Source organism: Oncorhynchus gorbuscha, linkage group LG08 (assembly GCF_021184085.1).
Source record: "Oncorhynchus gorbuscha isolate QuinsamMale2020 ecotype Even-year linkage group LG08, OgorEven_v1.0, whole genome shotgun sequence".
Classification (NCBI taxonomy): domain Eukaryota; kingdom Metazoa; phylum Chordata; class Actinopteri; order Salmoniformes; family Salmonidae; genus Oncorhynchus; species Oncorhynchus gorbuscha.
In genome coordinates this window covers 66,541,581-66,562,828 of record NC_060180.1, presented here as the reverse complement: position 1 = coordinate 66,562,828, position 21,248 = coordinate 66,541,581, and the positions used below count along the sequence as shown (strand labels likewise).

General features: G+C 46.7%; 1 protein-coding gene across 1 annotated transcript in view; it reads left to right on the top strand.

Moving 5' to 3' along the window:
* The window catches only part of pkn2a (protein kinase N2a), a 45,025-nt gene that overhangs the window by 14,623 nt on the left and 9,154 nt on the right, over positions 1–21,248 (top strand). The window contains exons 3-18 of the mRNA XM_046360334.1: positions 8,009–8,163; positions 9,532–9,661; positions 9,924–10,069; positions 10,488–10,701; positions 10,997–11,182; positions 11,620–11,729; positions 12,014–12,157; positions 12,383–12,458; positions 12,814–12,955; positions 13,447–13,585; positions 13,768–13,910; positions 14,391–14,466; positions 15,606–15,697; positions 19,386–19,562; positions 20,422–20,484; positions 20,579–20,655. Coding sequence (XP_046216290.1) covers positions 8,009–8,163; positions 9,532–9,661; positions 9,924–10,069; positions 10,488–10,701; positions 10,997–11,182; positions 11,620–11,729; positions 12,014–12,157; positions 12,383–12,458; positions 12,814–12,955; positions 13,447–13,585; positions 13,768–13,910; positions 14,391–14,466; positions 15,606–15,697; positions 19,386–19,562; positions 20,422–20,484; positions 20,579–20,655 — 2,070 coding nt within the window. The remainder of the gene's footprint in view (positions 1–8,008; positions 8,164–9,531; positions 9,662–9,923; positions 10,070–10,487; positions 10,702–10,996; positions 11,183–11,619; positions 11,730–12,013; positions 12,158–12,382; positions 12,459–12,813; positions 12,956–13,446; positions 13,586–13,767; positions 13,911–14,390; positions 14,467–15,605; positions 15,698–19,385; positions 19,563–20,421; positions 20,485–20,578; positions 20,656–21,248) is intronic.

Here is a 21,248-nt window from a genome sequence, read left to right as displayed (position 1 = left end):
CTTCAGGGGATGTAGCCTTTCTTTTGATATGAGGTGTATGTACTGAATGCTTTCTCTCCTCCTGTTTCACATAGGCTAAACGGAATTTAGTGGAATACAATACTATGCTCTCTTCAAGTGTGGTATTTCTTGGTATAAGGAAGGACACTCAATACATGATACAGCACATAATACACAAATAGGACCCACACACAATGAATGCCCTCTGTTGTGGTGCCTCATCTTCTAGGAGCTGACACGGGCATATTCCTTATTGTTTTACAATGGGGCTCCGTTTAGTTATTTTCGAGGCTATTGAAACCTGCTACCGCGAATTTGTGAACAAAAATGGGTTTTTAGCACATTACCTGAACATGGGTAAATGTTTCAGTGGATGTGCAGGGAATAGTTGATCGTATTAATAATGGGTGGAGAGAGGACTGGGTTTGTCTGTCTGCTGCTATGGCATTTCTTACTCCCTAGTTTTAGACATTGGAAATGGGGACTGCCTTTCTGTATTTAAAGGTAGTCATAAAGATATTGAACGGGATCTAAAGCACTTAAAAATGTGTAACATATTGCACGAATTAGAGCATTTTCAGGATATAACATAGCATGAGAAATGGATGACGTTGTTCATAATTTTCGCGCTACATTCAAAACTCTTGGCTGAAATTATACAAAACCTTTTTTATAACGCATCTTTAAGTGGGAACAAATTTATCCTGACTCATTGAACCCTTATCTGACGAGAAAGGTGTTTTGTTCAATGATGCATGGCCAGTGGTATGTCGCGGAACTGGGAACTGACCTCAGGCCAAGTTCTAGAGCAACAGGGGAGGTGGGGGGGGGGTTCTGTCCTCCACAACTGATGTCAGATCACCTTCCCCTTTTTTCACACCCAACATTAACCAGCAATATGACAAAACACTAAAGTCTTAGGTCAGTTTTTAAATGACGATGTAACTATGTGTCGCGTTCTACCCTGTCGGTGGCTGACCTGGGACCAGACGTTGGGCTGGTTCCCCTGTCAGCGTTCCAGGAGTGATATCATCCTGCTTGATATTAATTTACTTTTTGTTGTTGTAATTTTAGCAGATGCTCTTATCCAGAGGGAGTTACAATAGGGAGTGCATACATGTTGGTTATTTTTCGTACTGGTCGCGGTGGGAAACATGAACCCACAACCCTGCCATTCTAAGCACCATGCTCTACCAGCTGAGCCACACGGGACCATGTTCAATGGCCCAGCGTGGGCTGTGTGGAGGAGGGGGTCCTTGACTGGTCCTGACCCCAACCAAACCCCTCTCTTCTGGAGGGAAGCCCTGGGAAACAGGCACACACACACACGGATAGACACACGCGGATACATACGCACACACACACAGATAATCGAATGTCAGTTAGGACTGCAATACAGTCTGCACAAACACAACATAGCTGAGTAGCCAACGTTTATATTTGCATCTGCTTACACTCAGTCTGAGCTTGAACACAGATCAAACATATTGTCGGAGGAATCTTGCGAACCCATAATCATTCTCGTTAGTGCTAATTTAGTGGACGACTTTATGACTCTGGTGTTGCCTAGCAACCTGACGTTCTCCTTCATATGCATTGCCAGGTTATTGGCTGTTTAAATGAATTATTACGCTGTTAGAATGAATTGGCAACCTCCTGAGGCGTCTCCAGAGACGCCAATGTTTAACAGGATGTGCTTCTCATGCTAAAGCGGTGTGTGTGTGTGTGTGATATTTGAATACTAACTGTGGTTAGCGCTGTTGACTGGGTATAGGCCTAGAGCTAGTTATCGGTAGGGATATGTTGGTCAGCTGTGGAGCCATTTGAGCACAGGAGGTTGGTAGCACCTTTAATTGGGGAAGACAGACTCGTGGTAATGGCTGGAGCGGAATATTTATTTCTGTTCCTGTGTAACTGTAAATTGAAATGAAATCTAACCATCAAACACCGTACAGTTTACCTCAAACTGTCACCAAGATGATGGTAAGAGACAGTAGAAGTCAGTCAGGCAGGTTTTTGCCCACCTGTGTTTGAAGAAGCGAGCATTTGCTCAGCACTCTTCTCGGGTGCAGCGGTGAGTAGGGGTGCCGTGGAGAGTAGGGGTGCCGCCGGAGGTTACTTCCGGCGCCGACAGAGATGGCCGCCTCGCTTCGAGTTCCGAGGAAACTATGCAGTTTTTTTTTTTTTTTTTTTTAACGTGTTATTTCTTACATTAGTACCCCAGGTCATCTTAGGTTTCATTACATACAGTCGAGATGAACTACTGAATATAAGATCAGCGGCAACTCACCATCAGTACGACCAAGAATATGTTTTTCGCAACGCGGATCCTGTGTTCTACCTTACAAACAGGACAACGGAAGGGATCCCTTGCAGCGACCCAAAAAAACGACTCCGAAACGAGGCGGTCTTCTGGTCAGACTCCGGAGACGGGCACACCGTGCACCACTCCCTAGCATTCTTCTTGCCAATGTCCAGTCTCTTGACAACAAGGTTGATGAAATCCGAGCAAGGGTAGCATTCCAGAGGGACATCAGAGACTGTAATGTTCTTTACTTCATGGAAACATGGCTCACTGGAGAGACGCTTTCCGAGGCGGTGCAGCCAACGGGTTTCTCCACGCATCGCGCCGACAGAAACAAACATCTTTCTGGTAAGAAGAGGGGCGGGGGCGTATGCGTTATGGTTAACGAGACATGGTGTGATGAAAGAAACATACAGGAACTCAAATCCTTCTGGTCACCTGATTTAGAATTTACATTTACATTTAAGTCATTTAGCAGACGCTCTTATCCAGAGCGACTTACAAATTGGTGCATTCACCTTATGACATCCAGTGAAACAACCACTTTACAATAGTGCATCTAAATATTTTAAGGGGGGTGAGAAGGATTACTTTATCCTATCCTAGGTATTCCTTAAAGAGGTGGGGTTTCAGGTGTCTCCGGAAGGTGGTGATTGACTCCGCTGTCCTGGCGTCGTGAGGGAGTTTGTTCCACCATTGGGGAGCCAGAGCAGCGAACAGTTTTGACTGAGCTGAGCGGGAACTGTACTTCCTCAGTGGTAGGGAGGCGAGCAGGCCAGAGGTGGATGAACGCAGTGCCCTTATTTGGGTGTAGGGCCTGATCAGAGCCTGGAGGTACTGAGGTGCCGTTCCCCTCACAGCTCCGTAGGCAAGCACCATGGTCTTGTAGCGGATGCGAGCTTCAACTGGAAGCCAGTGGAGAGAGCGGAGGAGCGGGGTGACGTGAGAGAACTTGGGAAGGTTGAACACTAGACGGGCTGCGGCGTTCTGGATGAGTTGTAGGGGTTTAATGGCACAGGCAGGGAGCCCAGCCAACAGCGAGTTGCAGTAATCCAGACGGGAGATGACAAGTGCCTGGATTAGGACCTGCGCCGCTTCCTGTGTGAGGCAGGGTCGTACTCTGCGGATGTTGTAGAGCATGAACCTACAGGAACGGGCCACCGCCTTGATGTTAGTTGAGAACGACAGTTTGTTGTCCAGGATCACGCCAAGGTTCTTAGCGCTCTGGGAGGAGGACACAATGGAGTTGTCAACCGTGATGGCGAGATCATGGAACGGGCAGTCCTTCCCCGGGAGGAAGAGCAGCTCCGTCTTGCCGAAGTTCAGCTTGAGGTGGTGATCCGTCATCCACACTGATATGTCTGCCAGACATGCAGAGATGCGATTCGCCACCTGGTCATCAGAAGGGGGAAAGGAGAAGATTAATTGTGTGTCGTCTGCATAGCAATGATAGGAGAGACCATGTGAGGTTATGACAGAGCCAAGTGACTTGGTGTATAGCGAGAATAGGAGAGGGCCTAGAACAGAGCCCTGGGGGACACCAGTGGTGAGAGCGCGTGGTGAGGAGACAGATTCTCGCCACGCCACCTGGTAGGAGCGACCTGTCAGGTAGGACGCAATCCAAGTGTGGGCCGCGCCGGAGATGCCCAACTCGGAGAGGGTGGAGAGGAGGATCTGATGGTTCACAGTATCGAAGGCAGCCGATAGGTCTAGAAGGATGAGAGCAGAGGAGAGAGAGTTAGCTTTAGCGGTGCGGAGCGCCTCCGTGATACAGAGAAGAGCAGTCTCAGTTGAATGACTAGTCTTGAAACCTGACTGATTTGGATCAAGAAGGTCATTCTGAGAGAGATAGCGGAATTCCTCACAATCAAATGTAGACCGCATTATCTACCAAGAGAATTCTCTTTGATTATAATCACAGCCGTATATATCCCCCCCCCCCCAAGCAGACACATCGATGGCTCTGAATGAACTTTATTTAACTCTTTGCAAACTGGAAACGATTTATCCGGAGGCTGCATTCATTGTAACTGGGGATTTTAACAAGGCTAATCTGAAAACAAGACTCCCTAAATTTTATCAGCATATCGATTGCGCAACCAGGGGTGGAAAAACCTTGGATCATTGTTACTCTAACTTTCGCGACGCATATAAGGCCCTGCCCCTCCCCCTTTCGGAAAAGCTGACCACGACTCCATTTTGTTGATCCCTGCCTACAGACAGAAACTAAAACAAGAGGCTCCCACGCTGAGGTCTGTCCAACGCTGGTCCGACTCCACACTCCAAGACTGCTTCCATCACGTGGACTGGGATATGTTTCGTATTGCATCAGATAACAATATTGACGAATACGCTGATTCGGTGTGCGAGTTCATTAGAACGTGCGTTGAAGATGTTGTTCCCGTAGCAACGATTAAATCATTCCCTAACCAGAAACCGTGGATTGATGGCAGCATTCGCGTGAAACTGAAAGCGCAAACCACTACTTTTAATCAGGGCAAGGTGTCTGGTAACATGACCGAATACAAACAGTGCAGCTATTCCCTCCGCAAGGCTATCAAACAAGCTAAGTGTCAGTACAGAGACAAAGTAGAATCTGAATTCAACGGCTCAGACACAAGAGGCATGTGGCAGGGTCTACAGTCAATCAAGGACTACAGGAAGAAATCCAGCCCAGTCACGGACCAGGATGTCTTGCTCCCAGGCAGACTAAATCACTTTTTTGCCCGCTTTGAGGACAATACAGTGCCACTGACACGGCCTGCAACGGAAACATGCGGTCTCTCCTTCACTGCAGCCGAGGTGAGTAAGACATTTAAACGTGTTAACCCTCGCAAGGCTGCAGGCCCAGACGGCATCCCCAGCCGCGCCCTCAGAGCATGCGCAGACCAGCTGGCCGGTGTGTTTACGGACATATTCAATCAATCACTATACCAGGCTGCTGTCCCCACATGCTTCAATGGGCCACCATCGTTCCTGTTCCCAAGAAAGCTAAGGTAACTGAGCTAAACGACTACCGCCCCGTAGCACTCACTTCCGTCATCATGAAGTGCTTTGAGAGACTAGTCAAGGACCATATCACCTCCACCCTACCTGACACCCTAGACCCACTCCAATTTGCTTACTGCCCAAATAGGTCCACAGACGATGCAATCTCAACCACACTGCACACTGACTGCCCTAACCCGTCTGGACAAGAGGAATACCTATGTGAGAATGCTGTTTGTCGACTACAGCTCGGCATTCAACACCATAGTACCCTCCAAGCCGTCATCAAGCTCGAGACCCTGGGTCTCGACCCTGCCCTGTGCAACTGGGTACTGGACTTCTTGACGGGCTGCCCCCAGGTGGTGAGGGTAGGCAACAACATCTCCTCCCCGCTGATCCTCAACACTGGGGCCCCACAAGGGTGCGTTCTGAGCCCTCTCCTGTACTCCCTGTTCACCCACGACTGCGTGGCCACGCACGCCTCCAACTCAATCATCAAGTTTGCGGACGACAACAGTGGTAGGCTTGATTACCAACAACGACGAGACGGCCTACAGGGAGGAGGTGAGGGCCCTCGGAGTGTGGTGTCAGGAAAATAACCTCACACTCAACGTCAACGAATCGAGAGCATCCTGGCGGGCTGTATCACCGCCTGGTACGGCAACTGCTCCGCCCTCAACCGTAAGGCTCTCCAGAGGGTAGTGAAGTCTGCACAACGCATCACCGGGGGCAAACTACCTGCCCTCCAGGACACCTACACCACCCGATGTTACAGGAAGGCCATAAAGATCATCAAGGACATCAACCACCCGAGCCACTGCCTGTTCACCCCGCTATCATCCAGAAGGCGAGGTCAGTACAGGTGTATCAAAGCTGGGACCGAGAGACTGAAAAACAGCTTCTATCTCAAGGCCATCAGACTGTTAAACAACCACCACTAACATTGAGTGGCTGCTGCCAACACACTGACACTGACTCAACTCCAGCCACTTTAATAATGGTAATTGATGGGAAATGATGTAAATATATCACTAGCCACTTTAAACAATGCTACCTTATATAATGTTACTTACCCTACATTATTCATCTCATATGCATACGTATATACTGTACTCTATATCATAATATAATAATAATAATATATGCCATTTAGCAGACGCTTTTATCCAAAGCGACTTACAGTCATGTGTGCATACATTCTACGTATGGGTGGTCCCGGGGATCGAACCCACTACCCTGGCGTTACAAGCGCCATGCTCTACCAACTGAGCTACAGAAGGACCAGGATCATCGACTGCATCCTTAAGTAATACATGTATCACTAGCCACTTTAACCATGCCACTTTGTTTACTTTGTCTACACACTCATCTCATATGTATATACTGTACTCGATACCATCTACTGTATCTTGCCTATGCTGCTCTGTACCATCACTCATTCACATATCCTTATGTACATATTCTTTATCCCCTTACACTGTGTATAAGACAGTAGTTTTGGAATTGTTAGTTAGATTACTTGTTGGTTATTACTGCATTGTCGGAACTAGAAGCACAAGCATTTCGCTACACTCGCATTAACATCTGCTAACCATGTGTATGTGACAAATAAAACTTGATTTGATTTGAGAGTAGGGGTGCAGCGGAGAGTAGGGGTGCCGCGGAGAGTAGGGGTGCCGCGGAGAGTAGGGGTGCCGCGGAGAGTAGGGGTGCCGCGGAGAGGAGGGGTGCCGCGGAGAGGAGGGGTGCCGCGGAGAGGAGGGGTGCCGCGGAGAGGAGGGGTGCCGCGGAGAGGAGGGGTTCTGCCCAGGCATGAAAACCAGTGAGCACATCCCTCAGCACCGCAGCTTGACTGAAATGATAGAGGACACTTTTTTTTTGGAGGGAAGGAAGGAGAGTACTTGAGGTGTGCACAGCACCAGACCCAACAGCCCCTGGGGCAGGACAAGAGCACTGAGTACCTGGGTGGCAAAACTCTAGTGAATCGCTTTGCAACAGAAGATGAACTTGAGCGTTTCTTATTGGTCACCTTCAGGTAGTCCCTCTGTGTTTGTCCATTCTTCTGTTTTGTTCCTAATGAACACAACCCTGGCTTTTAGCAACAAGGGCCTGTCAGTCATACCATATATTTGCATGTACAGTAAAGTCACATCTTGTCTTGAGACCGCTTCAGGGTTCCCCTAACTTATGTGCTGTTTGGAACAGAAATCCCAACTCTTCAGGGAATTTTAGTAAAGAATCTAAGTGTACATACAATAATTCCCCGTCATCAGAAGTTTTCATACCAGCAGACAGGGATGGAAATGACTTTTCAGACCGGGCTGGTAGAAAATGTGCCCAACTAGCCCGCGGGATAGTGACATTTAGTATTTTGAAATATTGCATGGAACAGATATTCGACCCGGGCTAGTAAAGATTTCAGTCTGATTCCCCGGCTGGCCAGTGTCCTAAATCCTTCAATTCCATCCCTGCCAAAAGGCTTTCTGTTTTTACACAAATTGCTTTGTTGTAGATGGTAAACAACAACCTGGTGAATATGGCTGCGTTGAACAAGATAAGAAATGCATTATGGCCAACTCAAAGACCTTCCATACAAGCCTTTGAATGTTGTAGCTAATGAACATGCAAACTTTATTGATGTATTGTAAGCGCTTTAATGGGTTTTAATATCCAAGCTTCATATCTTCCCTTCCGATCTTCTACCTTGGTTTCTAGAGTGCCCTTTGACCCCGGACACCCCAGCTAGCGAGGCGAGGATGTGCACCAGCAACAGCCGCTTGGCCGCCCTGAAGAAGCAGAACGACATTGAGCTGAAGGTCAAACAGGGGGCAGAGAACATGATCCAGATGTACTCCAACGGCTCTTCCAAGGTATGCCCTCTGACCTCTTGCCCTTCAGTTTGTGACCTCTGGGTCATGTTCATTAGGGCACTTAACTCTACAGAAAACGAAAATGAGCGTGTCCTATTGGTTAATTCCAGGTAGTCCCTCCTTGCAGTCTCTTGGAAATAGGTAGGGTTTTTCCCAAAGTGCCACAGTATGATGCAACACATCTGTATTTTGAAAGTTCTATATTTTTGAAAACTTGATTGCTGACATGCAAAACATTTTTGGACTGTATCAACAGTGGAATAATGGAGCAAATACCAAATTATAGTGTTTTTAAGTGGTATTTTCTTTTTAAGAGACCACAAAATCCATTATTCAAAATGGTGAGCTCAGTTAGCATCATTATAAATATGGTGTATAGTAGGACTAACCTACAAGATGGTGTCCCTGGAAGTGACACCAGACATGGTATTAACAGACCTAGCTAGTACTCCCTGTGTAGAATCATGTCCAATTTGTAAGTCGCTCTGGATAAGAGCGTCTGCTAAATGACTTAAATGTAAATGGAAGTAACCCCAGCCATATTAACAGAGCATTATCAGGCTGTATTTAGCTCTGCACTGGTTGCTAAGGTGTAGAATGCTGATGAATTCAGCTAAAATCATACGGCACTAATACAGTAGGGATATTAACGCTAAAGTGTGGAACGATAGCAACCTCCATGCTAACTACTAACCACCGCATTTTATGCAAGATAGTATTAGCTCCGTTCTATTTGCGAAGGTGCCCTTTGCTAAAATCAGCCATAGCTGACTCTGTGAGCACGGTATAATATCAAGGTGTGGAATGTTGGCAACCCCCGGTCAGCGCTCCCCTGCTGGAGCGCCTGGAGAAAGTGGCACCATCCTGTGGGAAATGGCATGGCCTGATGATGTCAGCCAGGAAATGCCTGTCAGACTGGAAGCCTTTCCTGCCCTCTTCGCCGGCACGGCATAGCATAGTGCGCTCTTCCACCAAAGGAATTCTGGGTGGAGCCGACTAGTTTACTCCACGGGCCAGTGTGTGCGTCAACTCGAGGGTCACCGATAACACAACAACACAATGACATTCTACTTTCGCCTGCGGTGAATAACTTTTTCCATGCGTTCATTGAAAACTTTTGCTCCACTTAAGGTCATGATTTGATGAGACAGTGTTCTGATTGGGTAAACCACGCACGCACACACACATTCTGTCTGAAGTATGATGTGGAATTTGTGTCAGGTGTTTTGGGTTATTTTACTTATGAAGAAATGCTGTTTAGATCAGATGTTGATCAATATCACACAGTCCAGTGAGTTATTTTCTGTTATAGACGCCTCAGTGTACCTGTTGGTGATGGTGTGAGTGTTGTCTTAATTTTCTGCCCAGGACCGGAAATTGCTAGCGACTGCTCAACAGATGCTCCAGGACAGCAAGACAAAGATTGAGTTCATCAGGATGCAGATCCTCAAAGGCAGCCAGGCCAGCGAGTTGAGCTTCGATAACAACGACGTCATGGGTGAGACACACACACCTACCTGCCTGTGACTCATTCTGGCCATGGCTTCCTGTCCTGTGTTATCCTCTTTGACACATATGGATACACAAGCACACACACACACAGTGGATTCACTACATGGAATCACTGATCTAGAGATTACCTTCCATCCTAAATATTTACTCACCGTGTGATCCAGATGAGTGATTCTGCGCCTCCTCTTGCTCAAACTGATCCTCTCAAATGCCCTGATAGTCTCTCTAACAAGGTCCTCTTCCTCCAGCCAAGCCCATCATCAGCCCGCTGGACCTGCGGGTAGAGGAGCTGTGTCACCATGCCAGGATAGAGTCAGCCGTGGCCGAGGGCGCCAAGAACGTAATGAAGCTCCTGGGCTCTGGCAAAGTCACGGAGAAGAGGGCACACTCAGAGGTACAGACCACAGCCACAGTTGAGTAGGAGTGCTGATTTAGGATCGGGTCCCATAGTCTATATAATTATGATCTAAAAGGCTAAACTGATCCTAGGTCAGCACTCCTACCATGGCCCCAAAAACAACTCGACAAAAAACAAATGTTTTCGAAAGCTATTCCTAAACCCTTAGTCAACTCACTGCTCAACAAACTTATGGGAGCAAACACTTTCAAAATGTCTGGGCCTGTTGGACAAACTCTATACAAAATACCCATTCTGTTTGTGAACTTGTTTTTCCTGGACCACATTCTGTAGAACCCGTATGAGAGCAAACACATTTTGAATTGAAAAACAAACAAAATTGTAAATTCTGAGTTTTCACCCATTTAGTGCCAACTGAAGATGCCCCTGTTTTGACCCTTGACCTTGCTGTTAGGCCCAGGCCCGATTCAACGAGTCCAGTCAAAAGCTGGACCTGCTCAAGTACTCCCTGGAGCAGAGGCTGAGTGAGCTGCCCAAGAACCACCCTCGCAGCACCAACATCGTGGAGGAGCTGTCCCTCATGTCCTCGCCCGCCCTCAGCCCGCGCTCCAGCATCATCTCCACCCAGAACCAATACAGCACCGTGGCCAAGCCCGCCGCACTCACAGGTAAAGGGCTTATATCCCACAGCAGTGGTCATCAGTTGCATGCGGATACCCTCTGAATGTAGAGCTGAATCTTAACTTGAGATATGCGCCTGTTAATCTTGTCAAGGGAAGTTTGTGCGAAAACTTGGTTTACAAAGATCTGAAGTTCTAGCCTTTTATGTACTGGCATTTTGGGATTTCGGTCTTTAAAGTATGCAGTTAACAATATATCATGAGAATAGTGCTGTAGCGCTGTGCTTAGCCTGGGCTCATAAAATCTATCACTTTATGATAAAAAATATCTGGTCTCCCACAGGCACGTTAGATGTCAGGCTCATGGGCTGCCAGGACCTGCTGGAGAACGTTCCGGGTCGTTCCAAAGTCTGTTCTGTGCTGCTGCCTGGCTGGAGCCCCAGCGAGACTCGCTCCTCCTTCATGAGCCGGGGGAATCGCAACCGAGGTGCCAGCGCACGGAACCTCTCCAAGAGTGAAGACCTCTCAAGTGAGTCTCCAAACACCAACAGTCTCTCCTACTAGCCCTCCATCGATAACTTAATCCATTGATAGCTTGTTTGTCACCATCAGAAATCCAGGAATTTACGATGTACAATATTTATACATAGTTGTCTGAAATGGCACCCTATTCCCTATATAGGGCACATTTCAGACACTGCCATATACACACTTTACGAAAGCACATTGGAGAAACCTGAAACCTGTCGAGTGACTGATTTACGGCTGCCATCATCCCCTCCGCTTGAGAGCATGAGTTGTAGCAGAACTATAAATATACAGAAACCACAGCACTCTATATGAGGTGTATCCTAAAGGAAGATCATCGTGTTCGTTTAAATGTAATGTCATTTGAACAATACATGTATGAACTATAATATGTGCATTTTTGGCAGGAAATGGTATTAAATATTTGTTACTCTCCAGATGAAATCAGTGCTGTGCTGAAGCTGGACAATACAGTGGTGGGACAGACCAACTGGAGACCTGCCAGTAACCAGTCCTGGGATCAGAAGTTTACACTGGAGCTGGACAGGGTACGACACACACACAGTTAACTTATAAGCATATTGCAAACCTCATTATCTGGCAGCCAGTTTAATTTGGGTATTTTCTACAACAGTATTTGTTATGAGGAAAAGACTAGTGGATTCCTCAGTTCACTAGACACTAGTTAAATAATCTCCTCCTTGTATTTCACATTGTTGAAGAAAGGTTTCAAATGAAATCACAGTGCACCACGTTAATGTTACCCTATGAATACTTGACTTTGCCTTGTGTGTTTGTGCGCTTGACCTTGTGTGCATTGTTTGACCTGCAGTCTCGTGAGCTGGAGATCTCGGTGTACTGGAGAGACTGGCGCTCGCTGTGTGCTGTCAAGTTCCTGCGACTGGAGGACTTCCTGGACAACCAGCGTCACGGCATGTGTCTCTACCTGGAGCCTCAGGGAACCCTGTTTGCAGAGGTATCCCACATTGACACTACACCGGGGTTGTGTTCATTAACTGAAGGGGACTACCTGGAACTGTCCAATAAGAAACGTTCATTTTAGTTTTCGGGTGCTAGCGTTTTTAAATGTTTTCCGTGTTTGCCCTAATGAACACCACCCAGTTATCAATACCTTCCTATGATGAAGCCTGTTTGCTTGGCTGTCCTCTGTGTCTCCTCCAAACTATGGATTTTTGTTCAGGTCACATTTTTCACCCCTGTCATTGAGCGGCGACCCAAACTGCAGAGACAAAAAAAGATCTTCTCAAAGCAGCAAGGTAACTCGTCATTTTCTGAGAAGCAGAATACAAGTTACTTCATACTCAACTAGAGGTCCACAGAAAAAAACTGTTTAAAAAAAAATATATATATTAATTGCATCTAAATTTGTCTGAGAAATCACATAGTTGCTTTGGTTTTCAGGACACTATTTATTGTCCTCTTTTGGGCGGCTTAATTCAGTCTCTTACACTAAATATCGGTAATCAAATAATGGTGAGGTGATGATTTCCACGGTCACCACCGGTCATAAGTTCTGTAGGGGTGTTGTGAGGACTAGTGTTCTCTGCCCGGCTTTGTGACCGCTGTTAAGGAGGTTAGTGTGTCACTGACCTATCCTGTGACCCTCCTCAGGGAAGACGTTCCTGCGTGCTCCTCAGATGAACATAAACATTGCCACCTGGGGCCGCCTGGTCAGAAGGGCCTTACCCACAGTCAGCCCACAGGTGGCTGAGACTGGGACCAGCAGTCTGCCAGGATCTCCAACACCCACCAGGTGTGTGTGTGTATGTATATATATATTTATATATTTATATATATGTGTGTGTATATAAATATAAAAATATATAAATATAAATATATATATATATATAAATATATAAATATAAATGTGTGTGTATGTATGTATATATAAATATAAATGTGTGTGTATGTATGTATATATAAATGTGTGTGTGTGTGTGTGTGTGTGTATATGTGTGTGTGTGTGTGTGTGTGTGTGTGTGTGTGTGTGTGTGTGTGTGTGTGTGTGTGTGTGTGTGTGTGTGTGTGTGTGTGTGTGTGTATTACATTTACATTTAAGTCATTTAGCAGACGCTCTTATCCAGAGCGACTTACAGATTGGATATATATGTGTGTGTGTGTGTATGTGTGTATGTATGTATGTATGTATGTATGTATGTGTCACAAATGCCAGAGACCATCATAACATCTTCACACATACAGTCTGTAGACTCTCTCATTAAGATGTGGCACCTTTCCTTCCAGTCCCACCAGTGAACCGTTGGTGACCAAGCTGGACTTTGACAAAGAGCCCACCCCGACACCCAAGCACTACCCTGTACCCGCTGGCATCAGAGAACCACTGGCACAGGACAACAAACTGCCCGACAAGGAGGAAGTACAGGTACGGATATGGGGTTACCATGGAGATGCCTGATAGAGGAAGTAGTGCACCTGTAGTCACATATGATAATGGTTATGATAGTGGGAATGGTCATCCCAGCTCAAGCAAATTAAAACATTAAAAAACTGTCAATGGAAACCACGCTGCCCCATCCTCCTAAAAAGTGTGTTATGCTGTTGCAGGACGCCCTGGCATCGTTTGATTTCCTGAACAAGAGGAACAGCATAGCTGTGAAGTCGTCAGACCTAGACAGACTAGACCAGGTAGCAGAGCAGGAGATCCAGCCTCCAGGCCTGGAGCTCACAGCCATACAGAAGGAGATAAGGTAGAGCTCACTGACGACTACATTGCAGTTGAACTGCGCAGAATCACTGATTTACAAATCCTAAATAATGACTCATTATGTGATCAAGAGCAGCGATTCTCAAATAGGGTGAATATCTGTGACTCAAATGTTGTTTTAACAGGCCTGACATACTTTTAATAGGTGTTTGTTTTTGTTTGATTGGTTATAATTAATTTATTGGGGGCAGTGTATTGTTCCCAACTTCCATGAGGAAGTGCATGTTTTTACCTCTTAATTGATTGGTTATTTATTTTCTTATTGAAAGCAATATATATATATATTTTTACATTTTAGTCATTTAGCAGATGCTCTTATCTAGAGCGACTTACAGTAGTTGTCCTCTGTGGGAATCAAACCCACAACCCTGGTGTTGCAAGCTCTACCAACTGAGCCACACAGGACACCATTAGTTTGTCTGTATTTTTCCATTGAATATATGATATGTACCTCCATTTCCAGGGAAGAAGAACAATTTCGGTTTAGTCTCCGAGACTTTAAATGTGTTGCAGTCCTTGGTCGTGGTCATTTCGGAAAGGTACGTGGCACTCACCCAACCCATTTCTCGATCCCAGGGCACTCCAACCCTGTTCCAGGAGAGCTACTCTTCTGTAGGTTTTCACACCAACCCTGTTCCAGGAGAGCTACTCTTCTGTAGGTTTTCACACCAACCTTGTTCCAGGAGAGCTACTATTCTGTAGGTTTTCACTCCAACCCTGTTCCAGGAGAGCTACTCTTCTGTAGGTTTTCACACCAACCCTGTTCCAGGAGAGCTACTCTTCTGTAGGTTTTCACACCAACCCCAGTTGTAACTTCTGACTCATCTTATCAACCAGTTTATTGGAATCAGGTGTGCAAGATTAGGGTTGGAGTGAACCTACAGGAGGGTAGCTTGCTAGGAACAGGGTTGGAATAAACCTACAGGAGGGTAGCACTCCAGGAACAGGGTTGGAGTGAACCTACAGGAGGGTAGCTTGCCAGGAACAGGGTTGGAATGAACCTACAGGAGGGTAGCACTCCAGGAACAGGGTTGGAGTGAACCTACAGGAGAGTAGCTCTCCAGGAACAGGGTTGGATTGAAAACCTACAGGAGGGTAGCACTCCAGGAACAGGGTTGGAGTGAACCTACAGGAGGGTAGCTCTCCAGAAACAGGGTTGGAGTGAACCTACAGGAGGGTAGCTCTCCAGGAACAGGGTTGAAGAGCCCTGCTCCTTCCCTTTTTCTCAGCCCTTCTGGAGCGGCTGGCAGCTCCAGTCCTTGGGGGCCAGGGTGGTCTCTCACTTTTTTCCCCATCCCTAGCAAACACAGCTGATTTTAAACGAATTGCGTTCTAAACTGAAGATCGTGATTAGTTGATTATTGGAGTCAATCAAAACCCGGAGGACTGAAGTTACTTGTCCCTGTTCTAGAGGTCCTAGGAACCTCCCCTAGGTGCATGTTTAGTTTTCCCCTAGTACCACACAGCTGATTTTAAAATAACCAACTTATCCTCAATCTTGGATTTAGTTTTATCAGCTGTGTAGTGCTAGGTCAAAAACCAAAACGTGCACTCGGATGTGTGCATGTGCACAGGCCTAGGACTGAGTTTAGGAAACCCTGCTCTAGAGAGAGGTGCTCTTACTGAAAATCCCAACCCGGCCTTCCTAAAATGCCTCCTCTCTTCCCTCCTCTCACAGGTATTGTTAGCCGAGTATAAAAGCACAGGAGAGATGTTCGCCATCAAAGCCCTGAAGAAAGGAGACATTGTGGCTCGTGACGAGGTGGACAGGTAAGGGGCTCAACCAAGATACTGATGTCTTTTGAATTGTTTGATGAGCTGAACAGTTTACCTTTGTTTAGCCGTGTAATTCAATTCAGAGTTGACTACGAGCAAAAAGAAAGTCCATATGTAGCTTTGTACGCAAACTGACCAAATTCACAAAGAAAGGTGAGCTATAGACCTGTCATTCTCATGGAAAGCAAGCCTGGTAAGTGGTAGGTCCGTTTTATGTCCTTTTAGTGTCATATTTTTTGCGTCTTTTTACTTTCGGTTTTGTACACCAGATATTTTTGGTTATTGAAGACATTTCATGGGGGTTTAGATGGTACAAGGATTCTCTAAAACAGGTCTCTCCGGCCCTGTACCCAGGGTGCTACCCTCCTGTAGGTTTTCAATTCAGCCCTGTACCCAGGGTGCTACCCTCCTGTAGGTTTTCAATCCAACCTAGTTAAAACTAAACTGATGTGGTTTATCAACCAGCTAACTATTATAAATCAGCTGCACTAGATTAGGGTTGGAGTGAAAACCTACAGGATGGTAGCTCTCCAGGAACAGGGTTGGAGTGAAAACCTACAGGAGGGTAGCTCTCCAGGAACTGGGTTGGAGTGAACCTACAGGAGGGTATCTCTCCAGGAACAGGGTTGGAGTGAACCTACAGGAGGGTAGCTCTCCAGGAACAGGGTTGGAGTGAACCTACAGGAGGGTAGCTCTCCAGGAACAGGGTTGGAGTGAAAACCTACAGGAGGGTAGCTCTCCAGGAACAGGGTTGGAGTGAAAACCTACAGGAGGGTAGCTCTCCAGGAACAGGGTTGGAGTGAACCTACAGGAGGGTAGCTCTCCAGTAACAGGGTTGGAGTGAACCTACAGGAGGGTAGCTCTCCAGGAACAGGGTTGGAGTGAACCTACAGGAGGGTAGCTCTCCAGGAACAGGGTTGGAGTGAAAACCTACAGGAGGGTAGCTCTCCAGGAACAGGGTTGGAGTGAACCTACAGGAGGGTAGCTCTCCAGGAACAGGGTTGGAGTGAACCTACAGGAGGGTAGCTCTCCAGGAACAGGGTTGGAGTGAAAACCTACAGGAGGGTAGCTCTCCAGGAACAGGGTTGGAGTGAAAACCTACAGGAGGGTAGCTCTCCAGGAACAGGGTTGGAGTGAAAACCTACAGGAGGGTAGCTCTCCAGTAACAGGGTTGGAGTGAACCTACAGGAGGGTAGCTCTCCAGGAACAGGGTTGGAGTGAACCTACAGGGAGGGTAGCTCTCCAGGAACAGGGTTGGAGTGAAAACCTACAGGGAGGGTAGCTCTCCAGGAACAGGGTTGGAGTGAAAACCTACAGGAGGGTAGCTCTCCAGGAACAGGGTTGGAGTGAAAACCTACAGGAGGGTAGCTCTCCAGGAACTGGGTTGGAGTGAACCTACAGGAGGGTATCTCTCCAGGAACAGGGTTGGAGTGAACCTACAGGAGGGTAGCTCTCCAGGAACAGGGTTGGAACAGGAGGGTAGCTCTCCAGGAACAGGGTTGGAGTGAAAACCTACAGGAGGGTAGCTCTCCAGGAACAGGGTTGGAGTGAAAACCTACAGGAAGCTCTCCAGGAACAGGGTTGGAGTGAACCTACAGGAGGGTAGCTCTCCAGTAACAGGGTTGGAGTGAACCTACAGGAGGGTAGCTCTCCAGGAACAGGGTTGGAGTGAACCTACAGGAGGGTAGCTCTCCAGGAACAGGGTTGGAGTGAAAACCTACAGGAGGGTAGCTCTCCAGGAACAGGGTTGGAGTGAACCTACAGGAGGGTAGCTCTCCAGGAACAGGGTTGGAGTGAACCTACAGGAGGGTAGCTCTCCAGGAACAGGGTTGGAGTGAAAAACAGGAGGGTAGCTCTCCAGGAACAGGGTTGGAGTGAAAACCTACAGGAGGGTAGCTCTCCAGGAACAGGGTTGGAGTGAAAACCTACAGGAGGGTAGCTCTCCAGTAACAGGGTTGGAGTGAACCTACAGGAGGGTAGCTCTCCAGGAACAGGGTTGGAGTGAACCTACAGGGAGGGTAGCTCTCCAGGAACAGGGTTGGAGTGAAAACCTACAGGGAGGGTAGCTCTCCAGGAACAGGGTTGGAGTGAAAACCTACAGGAGGGTAGCTCGCCAGGAACAGGGTTGGAGTGAAAACCTACAGGAGGGTAGCTCTCCAGGAACAGGGTTGGAGTGAAAACCTACAGGAGGGTAGCTCTCCAGTAACAGGGTTGGAGTGAACCTACAGGAGGGTAGCTCTCCAGGAACAGGGTTGGAGTGAACCTACAGGGAGGGTAGCTCTCCAGGAACAGGGTTGGAGTGAACCTACAGGAGGGTAGCTCTCCAGGAACAGGGTTGGAGTGAAAACCTACAGGGAGGGTAGCTCTCCAGGAACAGGGTTGGAGTGAACCTACAGGAGGGTAGCTCTCCAGGAACAGGGTTGGAGTGGACCTACAGGAGGGTAGCTCTCCAGGAACAGGGTTGGAGTGGACCTACAGGAGGGTAGCTCTCCAGGAACAGGGTTGGAGTGAACCTACAGGAGGGTAGCTCTCCAGGAACAGGGTTGGAGTGAAAACCTACAGGAGGGTAGCTCTCCAGGAACAGGGTTGGAGTGAAAACCTACAGGAGGGTAGCTCTCCAGGAACAGGGTTGGAGTGAAAACCTACAGGAGGGTAGCTCTCCAGTAACAGGGTTGGAGTGAACCTACAGGACGGTAGCTCTCCAGGAACAGGGTTGGAGTGAAAACCTACAGGGAGGGTAGCTCTCCAGGAACAGGGTTGGAGTGAAAACCTACAGGAGGGTAGCTCTCCAGGAACAGGGTTGGAGTGAAAACCTACAGGAGGGTAGCTCTCCAGGAACAGGGTTGGGTTACAGGGTAGAAAACCTACAGGAGGGTAGCTCTCCAGGAACAGGGTTGGAGTGAACCTACAGGAGGGTAGCTCTCCAGGAACAGGGTTGGAGTGAACCTACAGGAGGGTAGCTCTCCAGGAACAGGGTTGGAGTGAACCTACAGGAACCTCCAGGGAGGGTGAAAAGCTCTCCAGGAACAGGGTTGGAGTGAAAACCTACAGGAGGGTAGCTCTCCAGGAACAGGGTTGGAGTGGACCTACAGGAGGGTAGCTCTCCAGGAACAGGAACAGGGTAGCTCTCCAGGAACAGGGTTGGAGTGGACCTACAGGAGGGTATCTCTCCAGGAACAGGGTTGGAGTGAACCTACAGGAGGGTATCTCTCCAGGAACAGGGTTGGAGTGAACCTACAGGAGGGTATCTCTCCAGGAACAGGGTTGGAGTGAACCTACAGGAGGGTATCTCTCCAGGAACAGGGTTGGAGTGAACCTACAGGATGGTATCTCTCCAGGAACAGGGTTGGAGTGAACCTACAGGATGGTATCTCTCCAGGAACAGGGTTGGAGAGCCCTGCTCTACACTATACATTGGTTGTTTTGTCAAATAAACTGAAATTAAGTGAATATTTAAAAAAAAAGTTTTGCAACCAGACACTGGCAGAACGATTTCTACATATTAATCCTTTAACAGTTGTTGCTGGGAAAGATATTAGCTCAGCTCAGACAAGTTTGGTCTGATTTCCTTTCATTTCAGGAATTGATTTACACATGGATTTTAAGTAGCATTAAATAGATTTTCTTGCCCAGGCATCAGTGGCCTACATCATTGTCTCTCGGTCTCTTCTCCCCCCCCCAGTCTGATGTGTGAGAAGCGTATATTTGAGGCGGTGAACAGCGTGCGCCACCCGTTCCTGGTCAACCTCTTTGCCTGCTTCCAAACGCAGGAGCACGTGTGCTTCGTCATGGAGTACGCTGCCGGGGGAGACCTGATGATGCACATCCACGCTGACGTCTTCTCCGAGCCCAGGGCCATGTGAGTGACACCATGTTTTATATTTATATGCTTTAAAGCTGAAATCAAGAACAAAGCCCCTCCTGCCCCTGTTTTGCTAAAAAGCTATGGGATGGGGCTTGAGAAATGTAATCACTCTCAAATTCATAGACCTACCTATACAAGGACTGACCATCCATTATATCAAAATGATAGGTTTAACCATGTTGAGGTTTTATAATGTTTGTTTTACATTTACTTTGTTTACAAACATTGTAGTAAAACAATCTTATATTTTGGGTTCTGATGGGATATTACAGTTTAACTAAGTTCATGAGGCATTTATATGTTATATTCTGGAAGAATCAATCAGTACATATAATTAAATTATAAGTCCAAAAATGGATGGAGCAACTGCAGATTTCCCCTTAAAAAAGAATGAAACTGCCACGTCTGTTTGATATTACAACAACAGAAGTTACTGCAAACCACAGTTGTTTTTTCCCCCTCTGACATCGTTGCATACGTGATAGAACAGCAGCATATGTACTGCCATTTTATTTTCTACTGCGATGCTCCCCACCTCTGCTTTGTTAACAAAACAAAAACCTTAATGGCCATGGGGCAGATAGGGGGGCGATTTTCCCCTACTGTGAATTTAATCTTTAACGTATTTTTTGTCTAGTAGTAATATGAAGGTTCACTTCCTTTGTGAGCACCAACGCGTTTGTTTCTGTGCCAAGATTATTTTCTGGTGCAATTAGCTTTGAAATAGTATCTGAAGTGCTCACCTCTATATCCATGGTCTTGTTTTAAGTGATACGCTAAATCATGAAGTGAAAAAAGTCATTGCATTTTCTCTGATTTCTTGCTGCAATCTTCTTCTTTTTTTCTCTTGTAGATTTTATGCAGCTTGTGTCATATTGGGATTACAGTTTTTACACGAACATAAGATTGTGTACAGGTAAGAATAGTTCCATTCACTGGGTGAATATATACTCTTATAATATATATTGATACGGATTATCACGATTTATTTATTTTTGTTTTACTTTCAGAGATCTGAAGCTTGACAATCTGCTCTTGGACACTGAGGGCTATGTAAAAATAGCTGACTTTGGCCTTTGCAAAGAGGGTAAATAGGACAAAAGCCACACAACCTCAACTTAATGCCATCTCTCACTGTTCCAACACCATTGAATGTAAACTAAATGTATAATAACCTTACCCTGACTCTATATAAGGTCTACAGTGCATTTGGAAAGTATTCAGACCCCTTGACTTTATCCACATTTTGTTAAGTTACAGGCATATTTTTAAATGGATTAAATAAACAAAGGTCCTCATCAATATAAGCACAATACCCCATAATGACAAAGCAAAAGCAGGTCTTTAGAAGATTTAACAAATGTATTAAAAATTAAAAACATTTTATTTACATAAGTATATAGACCCTTTGCTATGAGACTCGAAATTGAGTTCGGGTGCATTCTGTTTCCATTGGTCATCCTGAGCTCTTTCTACAATTTGATTTGGAGTCTACGGGTAAATTCAATTGATTGGACATGATTTGGGAAGGCACACACCAGTCTATATAAGGTCCCACAGTTGGCAGTGCATGTCAGAGTATAAACCAAGCCATGAGGTCAAAGGAATTGTCCCTAGAGCTCCGAGACAGAATTGTGTCGCACCGATCTGGGGAAGGGTACCAAAACATTTCTGCAGCAA